At 63.0% G+C, this 20301-nt stretch overlaps 1 protein-coding gene across 4 annotated transcripts in view; it reads left to right on the top strand.

Annotated features, from left to right (window-relative positions):
- VAV2 (vav guanine nucleotide exchange factor 2) overlaps nt 1-20301 on the top strand; it is a 161122-nt gene that overhangs the window by 133120 nt on the left and 7701 nt on the right. For all 4 annotated transcript variants that reach the window (XR_009251307.1, XM_058693609.1, XM_058693610.1 and 1 more), the window contains exons 9-23: nt 603-702; nt 1653-1748; nt 2412-2480; nt 4134-4220; nt 6015-6100; nt 6823-6955; nt 9333-9442; nt 10339-10440; nt 10914-11002; nt 13242-13258; nt 14104-14125; nt 14605-14732; nt 16003-16077; nt 17408-17460; nt 18385-18501. Coding sequence is in view for 3 of the 4 variants with exons in the window: in XM_058693609.1 (XP_058549592.1) it covers nt 603-702; nt 1653-1748; nt 2412-2480; nt 4134-4220; nt 6015-6100; nt 6823-6955; nt 9333-9442; nt 10339-10440; nt 10914-11002; nt 13242-13258; nt 14104-14125; nt 14605-14732; nt 16003-16077; nt 17408-17460; nt 18385-18501 (1284 nt within the window). In the remaining variant the exon portion in view is untranslated. The remainder of the gene's footprint in view (nt 1-602; nt 703-1652; nt 1749-2411; nt 2481-4133; nt 4221-6014; nt 6101-6822; nt 6956-9332; nt 9443-10338; nt 10441-10913; nt 11003-13241; nt 13259-14103; nt 14126-14604; nt 14733-16002; nt 16078-17407; nt 17461-18384; nt 18502-20301) is intronic.

Genomic DNA, 20301 nt, shown 5'->3' with positions numbered 1-20301 from the left:
CATCCCGAGGCCCGGCAGCCATGCCCGTTTTCCAGGTGTGGAGCAGGGCGTTTGGGGCTGACGCCACTCTGCCCTGAGAAAGGGGGTGCCTAGGACCCCGGCGGAGAGCGTCGGCGTCACATGGAAGCAACAAGGGTTGACCTCAGGGGCCACCACCCCGGGCAGGTGCAGAGCCAGGATGGACCTCCGTGCTCAGACCTACAGGCAGGAGGAGTCTGAGCCTTCCTGGGGTCCCCCAGCCCTGGGTGGGGGGGAGGCAGGGGGCTTCTCTCCTGTCTGACTTTGGCCTTTCCGGAGGCAGGATTGGGGTGGCAGTGAGAACCACAGAAGGGGGCTTCCTTGGGTTCGGAGAGCGTGGGGGAGCCCCCTGTCCCCAGCGTCTTGGCAGCCCCCTGGCCTGGCAGCATTTCGGGAGGGGGGGAGGCAGCCACATGGGAAGAACGGAACCACGAAGCAGGTTACCCAGTGAGGAGCTACCTCGTCGGGGGGTGGGGGTGGACAGGTCTGCCGATCCCCTGCTGTGCCTTCCACGGGGATCTAAACCCAGGCCCCGGAGCCGCAGCGTGTCACTAACTGTGCACGTGTGTGTGTTCACTGCCCAGGCTCCTGATCTACGGGGAATATTGCAGCCACATGGAGCACGCCCAGAACACGCTGAACCAGCTCCTCGCCAGCCGGGAGGACTTCCGACAGAAGGTCGAGGTAATGGGGGCTTGGCGGTTGGCCCCCCCGCTGTCCCTGCGTCTCCAAGGCTGCAGCTCACCGGCCCCTCGCTTGCCCGTTTTGCGGGAAGGTGGACGTGAGGGCACTGGCGGGATGGTGGTTGTTTTTCCTCGACATTTTGCTGGGGTGGGGAGGGCAGGGGGAGGTGCAGCAGAGGCAGACCCCTTGGGGCCCGATCCGGCTCGGCGAGGGGCTGTGACTGAGCCCCTGTGCTGGCCTATGCAGACCCCTGGGGGACCCCAGGCGACAGACGTTTGCTGGAAGCCAAGGAGACCCCCTCTGTCGTCACCTGCCCCCACTCCCCGCCCAGGCTCAGGGCCAGTCTCTGGCAGTTGTCCACTTTCCCACGTGAGCCCCTCTCCAGGCCCCCTCCCCCTCCCCCTTGTCAGGGGCACCTGAGCTGCTCCCCGAGGCTGGGGGTCCCGTGGTGTATTTGGCCAGTCAAACCCTTTCCAGAGTGAATCCTGGCTCAGGGTCCCTTTGCTGTAGCGACACTGGGAAGGACGTCCCCTGGAGACGCATGGTGCCCCTGTGTGTCCGGGAAACCGGTGGGGAGCCCTGGTTCCTGAGGGTGGCCCCGCGATGGTGTAAGCTGGCTTCCCTGGGGGTCTCTGGCAGCCCTGGTCAGCGCCGGGGTCGCTCAGAATCCCAAAGCCCTGGCGTGGCCACTGCAGATTCCTGAGGCTACAGAGAGGGGTGGGCCCCCCGCCTGCCCGCTGTGAGCCCCACCCCTCTTCTGCACACACTTGACTTGGGAAGGGGCTTTGGGAGATGCTGCCGGGCTGGGGACCCCGGCCAGGCCAGGACCAGACACTTGGCCCCAGTTCAGGGCTTAGTCTGCCCCCCACCGCGGCTGGGGGTGGGAGCGTTGGGATCGCGGTCTGGGCCAGGATGTCGGTCATCCCCTCGCTGCTCCCCCCGCTGCCCAGGAATGCACTCTGAAGGTCCAGGACGGGAAGTTTAAGCTTCAGGACCTGCTCGTGGTCCCCATGCAGAGGGTGCTCAAGTATCACCTGCTCCTGAAGGTGAGACGGTGTGCGAGCTCCGCGGCCGCCCCCGGGGAGCGGGATTGGGGCCCCGTGGCCGGCAGGGGTGTAAATGGGGCCCGGGTGGGCCAGCGTCACGGAGAAGCCAGCAGGCAAATCTGTCCAGACGAGCCATACGGCTGTATTAGGAACGTTCATCACAGTAAACGTGCGAAGGGAAACTGGGATTGGAATCAGTGAGAGAACCGGGAAACAGAAACCAAAGAATGTCCTCGGACCAGGACTAGGAGATGGCCTGTCCTTGAGGCCTTGACCCAGACTCTGAGCTTCCTGGTAGGCAGGAGAGCAGTGGAAATAGGAAGCCCTTGTGCACAGACTCGCCAGAGAGACTGGTTTCTGTGCCGTGTGAGGCTCTTCAGTGAATCAGCCAGTTACCCTGCGGCCTTAAAGTCCCTGCCATTCTGCACAAGATTTGGGGACCCCTCACCCTGAGGCAGTGTGTCAACTGGGAGGGGCCTTGCTGTCTGTCTGCCAGGCTGGGCAGCCGAGCCAGAGCAGAGCCTGGGGCCGGGGGGTGGGGGGTGTCGCAGGGAGTCTGCCCCGAGGGTCTTGCTCTGTGCCCACACCCTGTGCCCGGTGGGAGCAGGGGCGGAGGCCGGCACCCCCGAGCGGTGACCCGTGACTCCTCTCCCACACATCCAGGAACTCCTGAGCCACTCCGCGGATCGGCCCGAGAGGCAGCAGCTCAAAGAAGCACTAGAAGCCATGCAGGTGGGTGGGTAAACTGAGGCAGGGAGGGGCCCGGCCAACCTGGGGCTGCAGGTACCCGGTCTGTGTCCTTTGACTGGAGTCGGGCTCACTCACAAGCCTTGTTCTGGGACCAGAGATGTAGCTTTTCCTGGAAAGACAAGAGGCACAGCGGGGGCAGGGCGGTGGGTGGGACGCACCCATGGGCAGGGAGGGTGGGTAGAGGGAGCCTCAGGCACTTGCCCCAAGTGTCCAGATCCCTAACCTTGTCCGGCCCACGGTGCCTTCCCTGGGCCTGCCTTCCTCCTGCTTCCCGACCGTCCGTCAGAGCTGTTGCCAGTTCCCAGGCTCTAGACTCGCTCTGGGCCATCTGGCCTGGGTTGCCCACTGCCCAGTCCTGTGGCTTTTGCTTCTGAAACGCCCATTCCACCCAGCCTCCCTGGAAGGAGAGCTCAGCTCATGCCACCCCCTTGCTCAAAAGCCTTCTATGGCTCCCAGTGCCCACTGAGTCGGGCTCAGGCTCCACGTCCGGGCACACGGGCCTCCACGGACACGCACGCCTAGCTTTGCGGCTGTGTTTGCCACTAATGCCTGAAATTCCAGGTGAGCGTGGCCACTCCCAGGCCAAAATGACGTTTCCCATCATTTTCTATCTCCGTTGGCTCAGGCTGGACCTTCTCCTTGTCACCTGGCTATGGCCTGTACATCTTTAGTCATTGCAAGGTGACATTTCCCGGGATGATTGCAACCCCCCCCCCCCCCCCCCCCCCCGCACACGGTTCTGACCCCTGGGGACAGCTGTCACCCCTTTTGTGCCCATTGCCCCCTGATCACGCTCACCTGGGTCCCCAGGCCGGGCACAATACCCAGCATGGGATGGGTCCCCTCAGCACTGCGGCTGGCCAGGGTCGGGGGACAGTACCCCCAGCACCTCCCAGGGTGCACACCTGACCTCTGTCTCCTCTGGGCTTTGGGCTTCCTTTTGCCTTCTGTCTCCATCTGTGGCTTCTACCCCGTCCCCTGGCCCTTGGGTGGTCTGTGCTGGGGGGTGTCGCTGATGAGCCAGGCCTATCCTGTAACGTTTCTGCCTCGGGGTCTCAGATTCTGCCCCGCCAGTGGGGTCCTTCTAGGAGCAGGCAGGAGGTGCTGGAGGGGAGGCTGGATCCGGCTCCCTCGGCTCCCAGCCAACCTCCTCGGCCTGGCTCAGGGATTCCACCCAACGTGGCCCGTCCCCCTGCTGGGCTTGGGTCTCTGGCCCCCAGTCAGGGCCGGCTGCCTGGATTGCAGCGGGCACCGCCCCCTGGTGGCCATTGGGAGGACAGCAGCACATGGATGGCCGGAGTAGACCTCGGGGTCACCCAGTTCTGTGAGGCTGTGCGGGAGCTCGGGGCCTGCCGGGTGCCCACTTCCCGAGAGCTAAGAAGCGGGCTGGTCAAGTCTAGGTCACTGACTGTTTTCCTTTTGTCCGAGCTAGAAGAGGGTCGAGTGACAGGGTAGAGAGACCCTGTCCTAAGAGGCAGGGACTTGGGGTTCTTGGCCCAGGGACACGTGCCGTTTGGGGTCAGTTTTACCTCTCCTGCCTTAGTTTACTCGTGTGTCACCCCCGTGGGGTCTCGAAGGCCTCCAGCTGCGGTGGCTGGCAGCCCGCCAACCCCTCCCCTGCCTCGTTGTTTTCAGGACTTGGCGATGTACATAAACGAAGTTAAGCGGGACAAGGAGACCCTGAAGAAAATCAGTGAATTTCAGAGTTGTATAGAAAACTTGGTAAGTGTAGCTGATTCTCCAAAGCGTGGAGATTAATTACGACCGTATACACGCATTTTAGAAATTACTTTCACGATCTTGATGTTCAGTATGCAGGTGGGTGAACACACTCTGTCCGTCTGTCCGTGCACACTTCACCCACCCCACACGCTCTGTGGGGCACGAAGGTGGCCCGCTCGCTGAGGGGCAGGGTCTGGGGAGGAATGGTATTGACCCCTCCCACCCACCCCACCCCCGGCCTGGACCAAGGACTCTGGGGTCCAGCCTAGAGCCCAACGCGGGGCTCGAACTCACAAACCAGGAGATCGTGACCTGAGCCAAACTCGGACGCTCGCTTAACCGACTGAGCCACCCAGGTGCCCCGAGATCTGCTGAATGTTTAAACCAGGCTCTCTGCACCCTGACACTGTTGACATTTGGAAACATTCTTTGTTTTGGGGTCTGTTCTGTGCGTTGTAGGATTTCGAGCAGCACCCCTTGTCCGGGCACTCTGGGTGTCAGTAGCACCCCTCCCTTGGGGGGCCCAGACGTGGCCAGATGTCCCCCGAGTACAGAGTTACTCTGGCCGAGGACCACTTTCACTGTCGGGTCCCTGAACTGGGCACAGTCCGGGTGAGTCCGTCAGGGGCAAATCAACACAGAAACTTTTGCAAGAACAGCCCCTGGATGCGTTTGGCCCATCCGTCACCCACCAGGCCACCTGTACACACGTGTGGCATGGGACACGTTCCTGATGTGTGGTCAGCTGAGAACAGATGTTGCCAAACAGTGTTATGAAGCAACCCCACCTTTCTGTCTTTTCAGAAAGAGAAAAATGCCGAGGGCCGAGGAGGTGAAGGGTAGATGTGCCCCAGCCCATTGGCAGTGGTGCTAAGTGCCCAGCGGGGTCCTCCCCTGGGATCACCTGATCACCGATGTTTTGGGGTGTTTTTTAAAGAAGTTTTTACATGTGATTGATCGTGTTCCTTAAATAACAAAAATGAAACAGTGGTGCTGAGCAGCTTGGAGCGTCCCCTGGGCCGGGCGCGTGCCCGGCCCTGCGGTTCTCCCGCGGACCCTGTCACCGGCAGGTGGATGTGGTCCGTCGGCTTCGGCACATCAGAGGTGGGACGCGGGCCGGGGCTGGCAGCCGCGTGGGTGCTCCCCCCCCACCTCCCCCCGCCCCCCCGGGCTCTCCGCCTCGGCCCGGCAGCTCGTGCAGAATTCAGGAATCTCACAGAGAACCGGCCGTCGTAGCGCCACGGCCACGGCCCCGCCAACGGGCTGGAGCACTTCCCTCCTCCCCTCTCCGGCGTGGGTAGACCCTTCCTCTGTGAGCCACGCAGGGAGCGCGTCACGACGCGCCCTCCCTGAATCAAAGCGGGGTGGAGATACAAGCCCAGCGAAATGAGATCTCGGCAGAGCGGAGAGGGCTTCCGCTCGAGGCCTCTTCCTGTGGCGGATGCGGCGCTGGCCCCCGTCTGATGGGCGCCGTTTGTTCTCGTCAGCTCGGCGTCCCCGGCCCTCCCTCCCAGGGCCCCGCTCTGGGCCGCACACAACAGCAGCCTGTTCCCCTTGCCCTGACCCACGCCGTCAATGGCTCCTTGTTCCCGCCGTGCTGAAGGGAGTGCTCCACGGGGCCAGGGGAGGGCCCGGTCCTCCCCCGCCATCCCCTCCCACCCTGCCCCGCGCACCAGCCGGCAGGCACAGGCTCCCATCCCTCGGTTCTGCCTCCCGTGTCCGTGGGAAGCAGGCCCGCCTGGGCGCCCGCCCCGCCCCGGCGCTGGGGCTCACAGCCTCGCCCTCTCTTTCCAGCAGGTGAAACTGGAGGAGTTCGGGAGGCCGAAGATTGACGGGGAACTGAAGGTCCGGTCCATAGTCAACCACACGAAGCAAGATAGGTGAGCGGGCAGGGTGGCGGCCCGGGGTGGTCGGGCACCCGCTCCCCAGCGGGCTGGAGGCGGCTTTTCCCGGGGAGGGAGCGCGAGCCCGGTCAGCCCTGTGTCCTGCCTCAGTCGCTTCCTTCCTTCTCGTGAGACCGTCCACACCACACCAGCCAGTGGCCGCCCTGCCCGCGGCCGGCACCGGGCTGGGCTAGGCTAGGGGGCAGCCAGAGGCCCTGGCGCGCGAGCTCCCAGGCTCCCCCGGGACTGGCATGGGCAGCGAGGCTGCGCGAGCTCCCTGCTGCGTGACTGCAGGGGAGGGCTTAGCTTCGCACGGCCCCTGCTTGTTCAGAGCCCTCCACACCACCTACTCTGTGCGAGGCCTGGGGCTGTGGCTGGGGTCACGGTAGATAGGGATCCTGCCCCCACAAGGCTTCCAGTCTGGTGGAGGACGGAGCGTGGGGGCCTCAGGACCCATATGATCCTTGGGCCATGGGGGCAGGTAGCCAAGGAGGGCTTCCTGGGGGAGTTGTATGGAGAAGCTGAGACCTGCCAGTGGGGGAGCGGGGGGCAGGGGGCGGTCAGAGATGGCAGGTGAGCCAGGCGTAGGGGCGGGGCTCCGGGTCGGTGAGGGATCAGCCCTCCTGCTGCCCACCCCGGCCGCACGCTGGCTGTCGGGGGCCTCGGAGCACGGGGCGCTGGCCGCACTGACGGGCCCCCTGGCTGCACCGCTGGGCCAGGTACTTGTTCCTGTTTGACAAGGTGGTCATCGTCTGCAAGAGGAGGGGCTACAGCTATGAGCTGAAGGAGGTCATCGAGCTGCTCTTCCACAAGATGACCGACGACCCCATGAACAACAAGGATGTCAAGAAGGTGGGCCCTGGGCCGCCTGGTGGCGGTGGCCGGCAGCCTTCTGGGCTGAGGGAGGAGTCGTGGGGAGGCCTTGAGAACGGCGTGAGCCGGGGCGGAGGTCAGCGCTGATGCCGACTGGGTGGCTCTGCAGTGCGGACAGGGGCTTCCCTTCTGTCACCCTCTGGTCACTCTGACTTGTGAGGACAGCACGCTCACTCCGTGCCAAGCCCGGCACTTCCCTGGCCCTTTGTCTGACTTTTCTCGGGGCGGGGACGCCCCTGGGATCATGGTTCCCGGGTGAGGGGAATGCAGAGGGGCTCTGGAGAGAGCCAAGCTGAGACCATGGCCATCTGACTCCAGCCCACCTTCCCCCTGCAGTAAGCAGGCCTTCCCTTTGGAGGAGGGGTCCGAGCGGGCCTCACTGTGGGTCCTCAGACACGAAGACGAGCCAGGGGGCTGTGGTAGCTGAGGCGGGGCTGTGGCTATGGGGGGTGGGGGTATGGCTTCTGGAGGGTGGGGCCGTGGCTGCTGGGGGTGGGGCTTTGGCAGCTGGGGGTGGGGCTTTGGCAGCTAGGGGCGGGGCGGAACTGCTGGGGGTGGGGCTTTGGCAGCTAGGGTGGGGCTGGGGGTGGGGCTTTGGCAGCTAGGGGCGGGGCGGGACAGCTGGGGGTGGAGCTTTGGCAGCTAGGGCAGGGCGGGGCCGCTGGGGGTGGGGCATGGCTGCTGATGTGGGAGCCATGACTGCTGCTAGGGGCAGGGGCATGGCTGCTGAGGGGTGCCATGACTGCTGCCAGGGGCAGGGTGGGACTGCGGGGGGGTGGGGCTTTGGCAGCTAGGGGTGGGGTGGGACTGCTGGGGGTGGGGCTTTGGCAGCTAGGGCAGGGCGGGGCCGCTGGGGGCGGGGCATGGCTGCTGCTAGGGGCAGGGGTGTGACTGCTGGGCGTGGGGCTTGGCCTTTGGGGGTGAGGGCATGGCTGCTAGAGGGTGGGGCCATGACTACTGGGGGCGGGGCCGCGACTGCTGGGGTGGGGCTGCCACCCGCCCTGGTTCAGTCTGGTTCGGAGGCTATTGCATTCAGTGTTTGAGCACCTACTGTGTGCATCCCAGGCTAGATCTGGGGACCAGGAGCCAATGTGCTGAAAATTCCAGACTCTGGACTTCAGAGCTTGCAGTACAGAATGTAGATACCTTCTGGAAGGGCTATTGGGGGTAAACCACTCATCCCCACCCGAAGTCTGAAACAGTTCCCCAGGGTTCGGGGCTGAAGGCACAGTCCCCGGGCCCAGCCCCTGACTCTGGGAGGCAGGACCTTGCCCTTGGCAGTGGTGGGCCCAGGGCTGCGGTGCCCAGCACAGGTCCAGGCTGAATCTCTTAACCATCTGTCTCCCCTTTTACTCCCCTCTCCTCATGCTTCCTAGTCTCATGGGAAAATGGTAAGCACCCGGGCCCTCTTCCTTTGCCTTCCTTCCCTCAGGGCCCAGCCGGCCCTTCCTTCCTGTACCTGAGCGGGAGTGGGGGCCCCAGGTGGGCCTGAGCAGGGCCAGGGCCAGGCTCCTGGCTTTCTTCTTCCTTGGTCAGGCCCTTGGTGTCTTCATCAGGAAGGTGGTGTGCATTCATGATGAAGAATGCCATTACAGAGGGTAGGAAGGAAGGCCCACCTGCCTGCCCTGGCCCCGCCCACCCCCCCCCCAGGCCCCTCCTGGTGAAGGACCACAGGTGGTCTTTCAGTGGGCGGGGCTTTTGTGTATTCTCAGTCTGTGTCTGTCCTATTTTCTTCCCCTCTCCTCCTCCCTTCCCTGCTTCCCTCCTTCCCTTCCCCCCTCCCCCCTTCCTTCCTTCCTTCTCTCCTTCCCCTCTCCTCCCTCCCTCATTTCTTTCTTCCTCCATTTTTTCTAACACAAATGGGCTCAGCTTTCCGCACTCTTTCTGGGCCTCTTAGAAAGCCCCTAGAGATGGCCACGCCTGGTGGGTGGTCAGGGCAGCTGTGGGCTGGCTCTGCTGCAGCCCCCCCACCCCCCGCCAGCCCACGGCCTTCTCCAACCTTCTGTTTTGTTTGGTTTCTGTTCTTTTACTTCAGAGCAGTGAGTTTTTTAGCATCACATTTAGGAACTGAAAGTGGGCAGGCCCGTTCTGAGCACAGGCTCCCTGGGGACCCAGCTCCAGCCTTAGAGACGGCCCTGGCTGAACCCGCCGAGAGTTCAGTCGAGGGCACACCTCGGAGGGGGTAGGAGAGGGGTGTGCACATGCGTGTGCACGTGCAGACACAGGCATGGGTGCACCATACACGTGCACGCAGGTGCGGGATGTGCGGGAACGGGCGGCCTGGACACGCGTGCGTGTGTGTCCTCGTGCCCAAGCCCATGACAGTTGCGAGCTGGTCCCCCGTCTCCTCCCGCAGTGGTCCTACGGCTTCTATCTAATCCACCTCCAAGGAAAGCAGGGCTTCCAGTTTTTCTGCAAGACAGAGGACATGAAGCGGAAATGGATGGAACAGTTTGAGATGGCCATGTGAGTTCAAGGGCGGCCGTGGCGGAGCCCCAGGTGGGCTTTATCCAGGACCCCCGCAGACCGGGGTATTGCAAACACCCAGAGACTGGGGTAGGCTCTGTCACACCAAGACCCCAGGCGCACCTCGGTGGCACCCCAGCTACGTTAAACTCTGCCTGGGGCAGGTGAGCCTCCCTCTGGGACAGCCTGAGGCCCCTGAGGCCCAGCCTGGCACAGGTGCCCAGCAGAGCAGTGGGCGGCCAGGGACGGCTTCCGTGCCCAATGGACTCCCGGTAACCCGGGTCCTCAGGGCCTTACAGGCTGGTGGATGGTCACTTTTTTGTGAAGGCACGGGGCTCTTTCTCCATGAAATCTAGAAGGAGCTCAGTACGTCTAACAGAGAGAGGTGATCAGGGGGTCCCCAGACACAGCAGACCTGGAGGCCAGAGTGGCAGGGTCCTTCTGCACGTTGGTCCTGCAGCCAGGCAGGCTGGGGGCCCCCGGGCAGGTGCGCTCCCCTCCCTGTAAACAACTTCGGGCTCCGTCTCGAACACCTGGCCTTACTGTGTCACATCCCGTCGTCCATCTGTACTTAGGTCAGTACACCGTTCAGACCTTCAGTTTCAGGTCTGCGTCCAGCGAGGCCTCTGAGTATACATTGGGCTGAGCTGTGGCAAATCCCGCACCTGCCTACAAACCCTCGCCTAGACACAGCCCCTTACCATCCTCCCAGAAGGCTCTCGTGCCAGCGCGGCCCCGTTTTAAAGCCCCTACTCAGATCCTCATTCTGTCCGGGGTGTCGGGGCCGATCCGGGCCGTGAGTCCTGGCCTCCCGCTCCTGAGCCTGGCTGGTCCCCAGGTAGGCACTGCTGCCTCGGTGGAGCTCAGGGAGCCCGGCCCTCTTTCCCTCCCGTCAGGTCAAACATCAAGCCAGACAAAGCCAATGCCAACCACCACAGCTTCCAGATGTACACTTTTGACAAGACCACCAACTGCAAAGCCTGCAGGATGTTCCTCAGGTGAGGCCCCTGGCCCAGCCCCAGCCCGCCCCACCACCCCCCCACCCCGTCCCGGCCCCTCTCCCCCTCCCCCAACCCCAGCCCGCCTTCAGGGGAGCCTTGTGCTGTGTCTGTCCAATGTCCCGTCACCCCGACCACCTACCACCCACCAGGCCAGTGCTGTGCTGGGCCCAGAGGGGCTGGGGAGTGTCCCTTCAGTGTCACTAGATCCGTCCGTCGGGTGTTCCGGATCGAGCCGGGAGGGAACGTGGCTGTCCCTGTGGGTGCCCAGGGCCTGCTCTGCGGCGTGGCAGGAACAGGACCGGGAGCGGTCTGGGCGGAGAGCCAGCACCAGGGTCTTGGGGGCCTGGGGTTTTGAGCGACGACGCGTCGTGCGAGGGGCAGATGGCAAGGCGGGCAGGGCAGGCCTGGTGGACTTCGGGCCTTGCCCTTGGCGCTGTGTCTGACTCACACCCCACCCTCCCCCTGCGCAGGGGTACCTTCTACCAGGGGTACCTGTGCACCAAGTGTGGTGTCGGGGCGCACAAGGAATGTCTGGAAGTGACGCCTCCCTGCAAGATCAGTGAGTAGCGGCCCCTGCCCTGCCCCGGGGGCTGGTCCTCGGGGCCCCCTGCCCGCTCCCAGCGAAGGGCCCCATGGCTCACAGCTGCCCTGGTACCTCCCTCCGGGCCCCGGCTGCCTTCACACGCTCTCCTTTCCTACCACGGGGACCCCCTGGGACCGGGACCAGATGAGAAAACCGGGGCCCAGAGAGGAGAGGACACCTGCCCCGGGTCACACAGTACGAAGAGGCCCAGCCGGTGGGCTGTCCCCCGCCGGGGCCTTCCCTCCTGGGGCGCTCCAGCATTTCTCTCCGCCTCTTTGCCTCCCCCACCCCACTGCCCCACTCGTTTACAACTTGGAGACTCTCTACCCCAAACGGGCACAGAACATTCGTGGCAGGTGCGTGCAAGTTGCCTACCACAGGGAAACATCGGTCATGACTGTCCCTTGTCCCCGGTTCTCCTGCACCCGGAGAGGACTGGCATTCCGCAGCCACAGCGACAGCCCCCTCAGCAGACGGTTTACGTGCACACGTGTGCACACACAGGCACGGCACCTACAGCACTCTCGTTCTCTCCGTGCCCGTTGGTCAGGGGGGAGCCTGAGGCTCAGGGAGGAGAAGGGACCAGAACCTGCCCAGATATCAGCCGGACTCCTGCGGGGGGTGAATTTTGGGGAGTTCCCAGCCTGCAACCGCTATGGCCAGAGTCCACAGGCGCAAACTACAGCTTTTTCGCTTTGCCTCTCGATACCGCCCTCTGGTGGCAGCTTGCCCATCACATTAGTCGACGGGACAGTTCATGTGTTCTGGCTTTTTTTTTTTTTTTCCTGATCCTAAAAGTAACATATTTACTTACCAAAGATTTGGGGCGGGGGGTGGGGGGGTGGGGGAGAAAAAAACACAATAAAGAAGAAAGTAAATATCGCCCCTGAACTTATCAAGAAAAAAACAAAGGTGGTATCTTGATCTGTTATTTCCTTCTAACTTTTCTGATTTAAAATGAATCTTTCTGGGTTTTTAGTCTCCTGGTTATTAAACAGTCATTTCCCATAGAAAACGTGGGAAAAGTAGAGAAGTGTAAAGCAGAAGATGACCTCCTCACGACCCCACCAGACAGACTCACCGCCGTTCACGGACCCCTTTTCCCTCTGCAGACGCACGCCCGCCCGCCTGCCCAGTCTCTTCTTACGTGTGTGTGTGTTTTTCATAACGCCTATAGTTGGGGTGTCACCAGATGGGCAGTTTCGTATCTTTTGCAAGCCCAAGTTCTCATGACCAGCCACCCCATGTCATTAAAAGCCTGCGGTGGGTGCCTGGTTTTATTCCGGAGAGTTCCGAGCTGGGCTGGTACTCGGGCCTTTCGTGCCGGGCCTGGGCTCTGGACAGGACTCCTTGGCCTTCGTCAGCTCTGGCTCCGGGCTGGGCCCCTGACCCGAGGAAAGGCAGATTAACTCTTTGTTGCCCCAGGGGCCAGGATGTCCCAGAACGGTGCTGGCCACTCCCAGAGGGCCTCTCCCGTGGGAAGCCTTGCTGGCTCCTCCTGTGTGGGTGCCAGCTACGCATCACCCGCTCCTCCCCGCCCGATGCCCACGGGGTCTGTACCCTCTGCTCTGCAGAGGCTGTCGGCGACTGTCCACAGCAGTCGGCCACCTGCGTGTCGGGTGGCGTTGAGGTCACCATAGCCACGCACTTTAGGCATCTTGGTCCCTGCTTTGTCCGGTGGCGGACTGGTGGCCCAGCTTGTCAGGTGGCTGGGGTCCAGCCTGGGACTACTTCCTCCCCTGGGGTCACCCCGAGGCAGGCAGAAAGGATCTTGGGAACACCTGCCTTCCATTTGACGTGCCCGTGAGCGAGCACACCGGCCACTAGGTAGCACGCGTCCTGACATCTCTTGTCACGCGGCCGTGGCGGGCATCACTAATCGGTGGTGGGAACTTTGCCTCTGAGCCCACGTGGGCCCCAGTGGTTCAGGCAGCTTCGGCCGTCGGAGCAGACCTGGCCCACGCAGGAAACCTGTGTGCCAGGCTGGGGTCCCCCGCGGGGCCCCTAAAGCCAGAGCTCAGAATTCGCCAGCAGAAGGAATTGAGAGACTTTTGTAGTCACCTGCTGTGTGTGCCTGTGACCCATGTCTGCAACCAGCGGCCTTGACCTTTGCCTTGCTTACACCTAGGCACCCCGGGCAGCTCTTGCTATGCGGGCGGGAGCTCCCCCAGGGCTGGTGGCTTGCCTGCCAATGTGTCTCCCGCTTCCTTTTCAGGTTCTCCTGCGGACCTGGTGAGTCTTCTAAGACTGTTCTCCTCCCGCTGCTCCATGCCCCACACGGCCTGTGTGCCTGAGCCCAAAACACCCTGCGGTTCCTGATATCATCCCTCCCCCACCCCGGGGCCACACTGGCTAGCACACAGGCCACTGTTGGTCACCGGGGGCCTTTGATTTCCTTCGTGGGTCCCCGGGCACAGCCAGCTGGAGGCCCCTGACAGCCATCGCCCTGGCCGGGCTGCGCCCCCCCCCCCCCCACTCTGCTTGCCTGGTGGCTTGTGACATGTGTCTGCCCACCTGCCCCCCATCCTGGCTTAGAGCCCTCTGTTCAGCTGACTTAAGGATGACGTCCCTGAATTCACTTATTGGGTGTGGACATCACGTCTCACCCCAGTTGTGGGATCTGGTCAAATTAACTAGCACTTAGAGGGTGCTTACTAGGCCTTGTGGGGGGTACAAAAACACCCTCATGGAGGAGGAAAGACATAGCATTTAGTCTCACGCAGCAGGACATGTCCCAGAGAGAGATGACAAGCTCCAGGCTCAGAGCAGGGAGGTCCCAGGGCTGGCGTGGTCAGGGCAGGCTTCCTGGAGGAGGTGGGGATTAATGCAAAGGGATGGGAGAGGAAGGGATGCATGTCCCAGGGCTATGGAGGGGCACAATGGTGGAGGGTGTAAGTGAGAATGGGGGGGGGGTGTCCTAGTGAACCCGTGTCACATCTACCTGTGGGTGTCCGGATGTGTCCCTCACCTCCCCCCCGCTTCCTGCCTCAACCCTTCTCTCTGGGGGTGTGGGGGGCAGGGAGTGGCGATGCTTGGCCGCCCTCCCTGATCACCGTGGTTTGTCCTTGCCCTCACAGGACGCCTCTGGAGCAGGACCGGGTGAGTCTGTGGGACCCGGGCCCTCTATCAGCGGTCACTCTGGGAGCCGGGCCTGGCCACGGTGACCTGCCAGCCTCCCCCAGCCTGGCCCAGCCTTCCGGACTCCAGGCTTCCAGGGAGTGTGCTCCCTCTACGGCCCGGTCTCCGTATATAACTATATCCCTCCGATCAGGTTCCGACGAGCCACAGAGCTGCAGAGAAGGGTTGGGGTCCTTTCAGGAGGGAGGGGCTGTAGCCGGAGACCCCCTCCCCCTCCCTGTGCAGGGTGGGCCTCACAGCACCTCCGCTGTCACTTGGCCGTGTTCCCCATGTGCCCCGTGTCCTCATCCCCCCTGCTTTGCGCCGCGTGATAGGAACGTGGCTTTTAGCCGTTGAGGGCGGGAGGCCTCGCGAGCGGTGCAGCCAGAGCCGTGATGGGCCGGCTGCCGGCCGGGACCAAGTTGCTGAGCGAGGGTCCCCCTCCTGCCCTGTATCCGCAGGTCCCAAGATGGTGGCCGTGCAGAATTACCATGGCAACCCTGCTCCCCCTGGGAAGCCAGTGCTGACCTTCCAGACGGGTGATGTGATCGAGCTGCTGAGGGGCGACCCCGAGTCTCAATGGTGGGAGGTGGGTCCTGGGGACCCGGAGGGGGTTGAAGCCCCTTGGGGCAGATGCGCAGAGTCCTGTCACCGGGGAGGTGCAGGTGTGGGGGTGAAGGACCGTCCCGGGGAGAGGGAAGTAGGCTGTTGGCAGGACCGTGGTTGCCTCCAAGGCGGGAATTCTGGGGGTCCCCGGCCCTGCGTTCCTCCCGGCGTTTGCTTTTGCAGGAAGGGAGTGCTGTGTCCCCTCCCGTGTGCCGCCTGTGTCCGGCACACCCTCCCCAAGGCTGCGCCCACCCTCCTGCCCACCCCGCCCCAGCTCTGCCCCCCACTATTATCATGAGGCAGCCAGGCACCGATTGAGGTCAGCCCTAGGGGGACGCCATGCCTGAGACCCTCCCACCACTTTCCCCCCAGAAGTGCCACCTGGTGGAGCAGAGACAGACGTGGACACAGTGTCCCGTGATGATTCACAGTTCTGAGCCACAGAACTGTTCTGGTTAAAAGGTCCGCGAAGGAGGACCGTTTCTTCGCCCGCCTGCCCCTGGGCACCCTGCCAAGCCCCAGCGCTCAGGGGAGCCCGGGACACTCGGCCCAGCCTGGGCGACCAGGGGTGGCCGAGACCTGCTTAGAGCAAACGTTTGTCAGGGTTCCCGTTACTATCGTGGCTGTTATCGTTGTTTTGTGATGGTCCTTGTCACTACATACTTACTTATGAATTTGTTGTACTAGACCGTGGCTTCACAGAACTGGAGATTCGGAAGGTGCAGAAGGGTGTCTGTGATATAAAGTCTCTGTCCCACTCTGACCCCAGCTGCCCGGTTCCCTGCCCCGTGTGTCACCAGAGCCATCGGTTCTGGGTGGCCTTGCAGACGGGCTTTGCTGAGGTGATGGGGGGGGGGGGGGGGCGGTGAGGCGGAGCTGCCTGGAGGACCGTGGGAGGCTGTCCCGGGCAGAGGGGAGAACAAAGGCCGAGCCCCGGCCCCTGCAGACCCTCCCAGGCAGCGTCTGCCTTCCACCGGTCCACGCACCCCTTCCGTGTAGAAATACCCTTGTAGAGCAGAGAGCTGGGGGCGGGGCTCTAGCCCCAACCCCGGGCCTCAGCGTTCCCATCTGTGAAGTGGGGACACCACGTGCCTTCCTGCCTGATGGTCATAAGGTCAGCTGAGGCTACGGCAGAAAGTGGTACCAACGCACGGTCTTCTTGGGAACTGTCCTCGCCCAGTCCTTAGGCTAAGCCACTCACCCCACGCACTCCTGCTGGCCAGGCCCGGCCCCCATCATCTGTCTCCTTCCAGGGTCGGCTGGTGCAGACCAGAAAGTCAGGCTACTTTCCTAGCTCGTCCGTGAAGCCCTGCCCCGTGGATGGAAGGGTGAGCACTTTGCACAGAAGCTTCTGGAACTCAGTGGCCAGGAGACTGGGGGCTCTGCGGGCTGTCCCCTCACTCAGAGCGTCTGGGCTCGTTCAGAACGCCCTTGCTAAGTGGCTGTTGTGAGCTGGCCCCAGAGCTGAGGACTGGGCCCGGAGACCAGATGGATGGGTGTGGGGGGGGGGGGGGCGGGCAGGGGGCTGGGTGCTGCATTTCTCGTAGTTTTAGAAACACAGAAACGGGCATTTCAGCAGCAGTCGTAATGGACAAAAGACCAAGAAGGTTGCCTTTCTCCAAATTTTGGGGACTCTGTACGTCTTCTGGGACCATTGTATAGCCCCCAGGGAGCAGAAGACTCCCACAGACGTCAGAATTCAGAGCCAGACTTTAGGGTGTTTAGAAAAAAGGCAGTATGGCCTTTCTTTCGGCCGAGTAGTGTGGACCACGCCTTCCTCTGCTACAGAAGATATCACGCAGTCAGCCTTGAATAATTTAATTACTTCCACCCACCCCCCAAGAGGACATTTTATTCATTCATTCATTCATTCATTCATTCATTTTATTTATCTTTAGAGAGAGAGAGAGAGCAAGTGGGGGAGGGGGCAGAGAATCTTAGGCAGGTTCTAGGCTCAGCATGGAGCCGGACACGGGGCTTGATCCCACAACCCTGGGATCATGACCTGAGCTGAAATCAAGAGTTGGACACTGAACTGACTGAGCCCCCCCAGACACCCCCCCCCCCCGCCCCTCACCAAAGGCATTTAAAAGTACAAGAGGGAACTTTCTCCAGAGGGAGCAGGAGGCGGGTCCCAGACAGCACAGGAGCCCTGCTACGCCCTTCAGGCCCTGCCCGGGGCCTCAGTTTCCCCATCTGCATGGTGGAGGGCCTTGCCCAGCCTGTGGCACGGTGAGGGGAGGCCAGGCGTGGGGTCTCGGGCTGCCCGGCCTGCGTGTGGCCTGCCGCCTGGATGCCTTTGGGGCTGTGAACCCATCTGTGGCAGAGAACTCAGCTGTAGGCTGTACCCCCTGACACTGCTCTGAAATTCCTGCGGTCTTTGGTCACCCCTTCCCTGGGGGATAAGTGCCTTGTCGGTTGGTTGCTGTTCATTCAGTCTCATCAGTCAGTCAAACCCCCTGAGCGTCTACTCAGGGACAGCGAGTCCCGGCTGCTGCCCTTAGGGACGTCCCCATCCAGTGGCTCCAGGGCTGAGTCCACAGACACCCTGGTAGCCAGTGCTGGGCTCGAGGGTCGGGTCACTGATGACAAGCCCCCTCTGGCCCCACTCGGGGCAGCCCCTGGGGGGACATTAACGTGTGTGTTCTCTCCTGCCAGCCGCCCGTCAGCCGCCCGCCCTCCCGGGAGATCGACTACACGGAATACCCCTGGTGAGTGGGTCAGCCGCGGTGCCCTCCCCCCTGCCCGCGAGCAGGCTGGGACGCGGGGCCCCAGGGTGGCTGAGCCCTCTCTCGCTGTGTGTCTCTGGGAGCCTGGTGGCGGGGGGGGGGGAGGGGGGGGGGGTTCTGTTCCCCAGGACAGGTGTTCCTATCGGCTAAAAGGTCACAGAGAGAACGAAGCTTTTTTTTCTTTTTTTTTTTAACGTGAGTTTAATGGTGCTTTGTCGTAGAAACTATACGAAAGCGGTGTATTTAAGGCTATTGACAATTGCGCGCTGATCCATGTTGTCGCTCCAGGAGAACAGTGGGGCCGTTTGGACGGACAAAAGCACGAAGCCGGGTTTTCTAGGATTGGGGCACAGACCCCGGTCGGCCTCGGGGTCCAGCTTTTATCGCTCTGCCCACTGGGCCCCCCGGGGCGGCCTCGGTGGTAGTAGGTCCCTGTGCTTTGCGCCCTGTGGTGGCCCCCGAGCGGCGGGCAAACTCCTACCCCGGGAGCATCTGGCCTTGGGATTTGCATTCGGGGCTCGCCCCACGGGCCCAGCGGCATGACGTTTGCGTGCTTGGTGTCCCGGCCTCTGCACGTGGGCTTGGCCTCTCCCTCCACGTCGGAGATGCCGCGGGTCCACCCCACACGTGAGCTTTTATGCGTTACCGCGTCTTCAACTGCGAAAACCCAGAAATGCGCTCCAGTGCACGTGCTGCGTTGGGCGCCTCTCGCAGGCCGGGTTCTGCAGCAAAGCCCTTGGGGCCGGGCTGAGGTCTGGGGTCCGGAGATCCCCCCCCTCGCCAGCCCCTCCTGCAGGGGCTCAGCCTCGTCCCCGGACGGCTCCTTATGCAGGTCAGCGCTGTCGCCGAGGCCTGGGCGTCCTCGGCTGTCCCGGTGTTAACCGTCCACTTCCTCCCACCCGCCAGGTTCGCAGGCAACATGGAGAGACAGCAGACAGACAACCTGCTGAAATCGCACGCCAGCGGGACCTACCTGATCAGGGAGCGGCCGGCCGAGGCGGAGCGCTTTGCCATCAGCATCAAGTACGCGGTGGCCGCACTCAGGGAGACCCCCTCGCCCCGGGGCCACTCTGGACCACGGAGCCCACGTCCCTCTAGGTCCTGTGCTCTTTGGGTTTGGGAGTGGCCATGGACCGTATTGCCCAAAGCAGGACACTTTAGAGACGGGAGAGTGTCTGTGGGTCTGCACCACGTGGCTGGCCCGGGACGTGAGTGAAAACGTCCCGCCCAAAGCCACCCCGTGGGCTCAGTCCCCCGTTGTTCGGGTTGCGGGGACCACGCGGGCTCAGGTGCAGAGTGGGACGGGGCCGGGGCAGGGATGCCATACGAGGTCAGGGACTTCCCGGCACCAGTGGGCTTCGGGGGAAGGGGAAGGTCACACCGCTGCGGCCTGTGGCCTCGGCCTTTGGCCTGGGTGTCCTCCTGCCCAGCGGCCACCCCCTCGTGCACCGTCTGCCACCGCCCCCTCAACAGATGGAATCTGACCGGTGGGCGGCCACCTTCGGCCTAGGACGCCCACGAGATGGGCATCTTGGGTCAGGCCCCCGACGGCCCACAGGCCAGCAAATAGAGGGGTCTGTCTGCCGTGGTGACCCCCAAGGTCCAGTCTGCTTTGTGTGCTGCCCCACAGGGTAGCCTGTGTCCAGGGGCAGGCCCCTCCCAGCCTCACACCCCAGCGTTAGCAAGCCCCTTCCTCTGCACCTGGACCCAGTGGGGGCCGAGAGCCCGGCCTGAGGGGACAGCCCTCACATGCGGTCGGCCACCACGCCTGTGTGCATGTGCGTGTGCGACAATACCCCTCCCCTGTTCCAAATCCAAGAGAGGACGGTGGGTGGGGACCCGTGCTCATCCAGGGCCGGGGTCCCCCCGTGCAGACGGGCGCTGAAGGTCCCCAGAGGCGGGATTGCTGGCGGTCGGAATCTGCCCCAGCCTTTCCACAAATGCTTGGAGCCGGAAGCCAGCGCGCTGGTTCTACAGTACAGAGAACAAGGAAGACGGGCGTGGGGAGGGACAGACGTCCGGAGAAACAGGCGGACACGGCCCAGGCCACCCGCTAGGCAGGGCCTGCTCCCCAGCAGAGGTTGCAGTGCACCGCGGTGGCCAAGGGGGGCCTCGCGAGGTGTGACCGTGCGGTGGGGCTGTGACGGCCTCAGCAGGGCCCTGGGAGGAAGTGGGGTGTGGACCGTGTGGCAGGTCTGTGGCGGAGGTGACAGAGATATCACTCGCCAGATAGGAGTGATAGGAGTTCACCTGGCACCTTCTGTGTGGCTGGCCTGCAGGGCTCCCCCTGGGGCTGAGACCGGCCCAAGGAGTTGGGGTGCGGTGAGCGTGCACGGCCGACTTTGAACCCTTGAGAAGCAGTGGGCAGTGGACGGAGGCCCCTCGGGAGAGGATGCTGGCCAGCCGGCACCTGATTATTTGCCGGTTGTTTATTCCGTTAACTGATTTCCGGCTGTGAAACCGGCCTTGCATTCTTGGAGTGTCCCATTTGGCTGTGGTGTGAGGTCCTTTTAACCGTTCGGGTTATATAGACGTACGCGTGGCGAGAGATTCAGTTTGCTGAGGACTTTTGCATCTGTAGAGGTGTTGGTGTGTTTCCTTTTCCCGTGATGTCTTCGTCTGGAGTGGTGTTTGGGGGGGGGGGGAAGGGAGGCTCTCTGACAGGGGTCACATTGGAACTGAGACCTGAGGGCTCGAGCTCAGGAGGGGGGGATGGCGGGAGGGTGGGCCTTCCCGGCAGAGGGGCAGCTCTGGCGGGCGTGCGTGTGGCCTGTCCGGGGATGCCCGTCGGCTGGAGCGGAGGGTGCAGAGGACAATGTTAGG

This window comes from Neofelis nebulosa, chromosome 12 (assembly GCF_028018385.1).
Source record: "Neofelis nebulosa isolate mNeoNeb1 chromosome 12, mNeoNeb1.pri, whole genome shotgun sequence".
NCBI lineage: Eukaryota > Metazoa > Chordata > Mammalia > Carnivora > Felidae > Neofelis > Neofelis nebulosa.
Note: the sequence above shows the minus strand (reverse complement) of the source record. Positions and strands in the feature narration are given on the sequence as shown.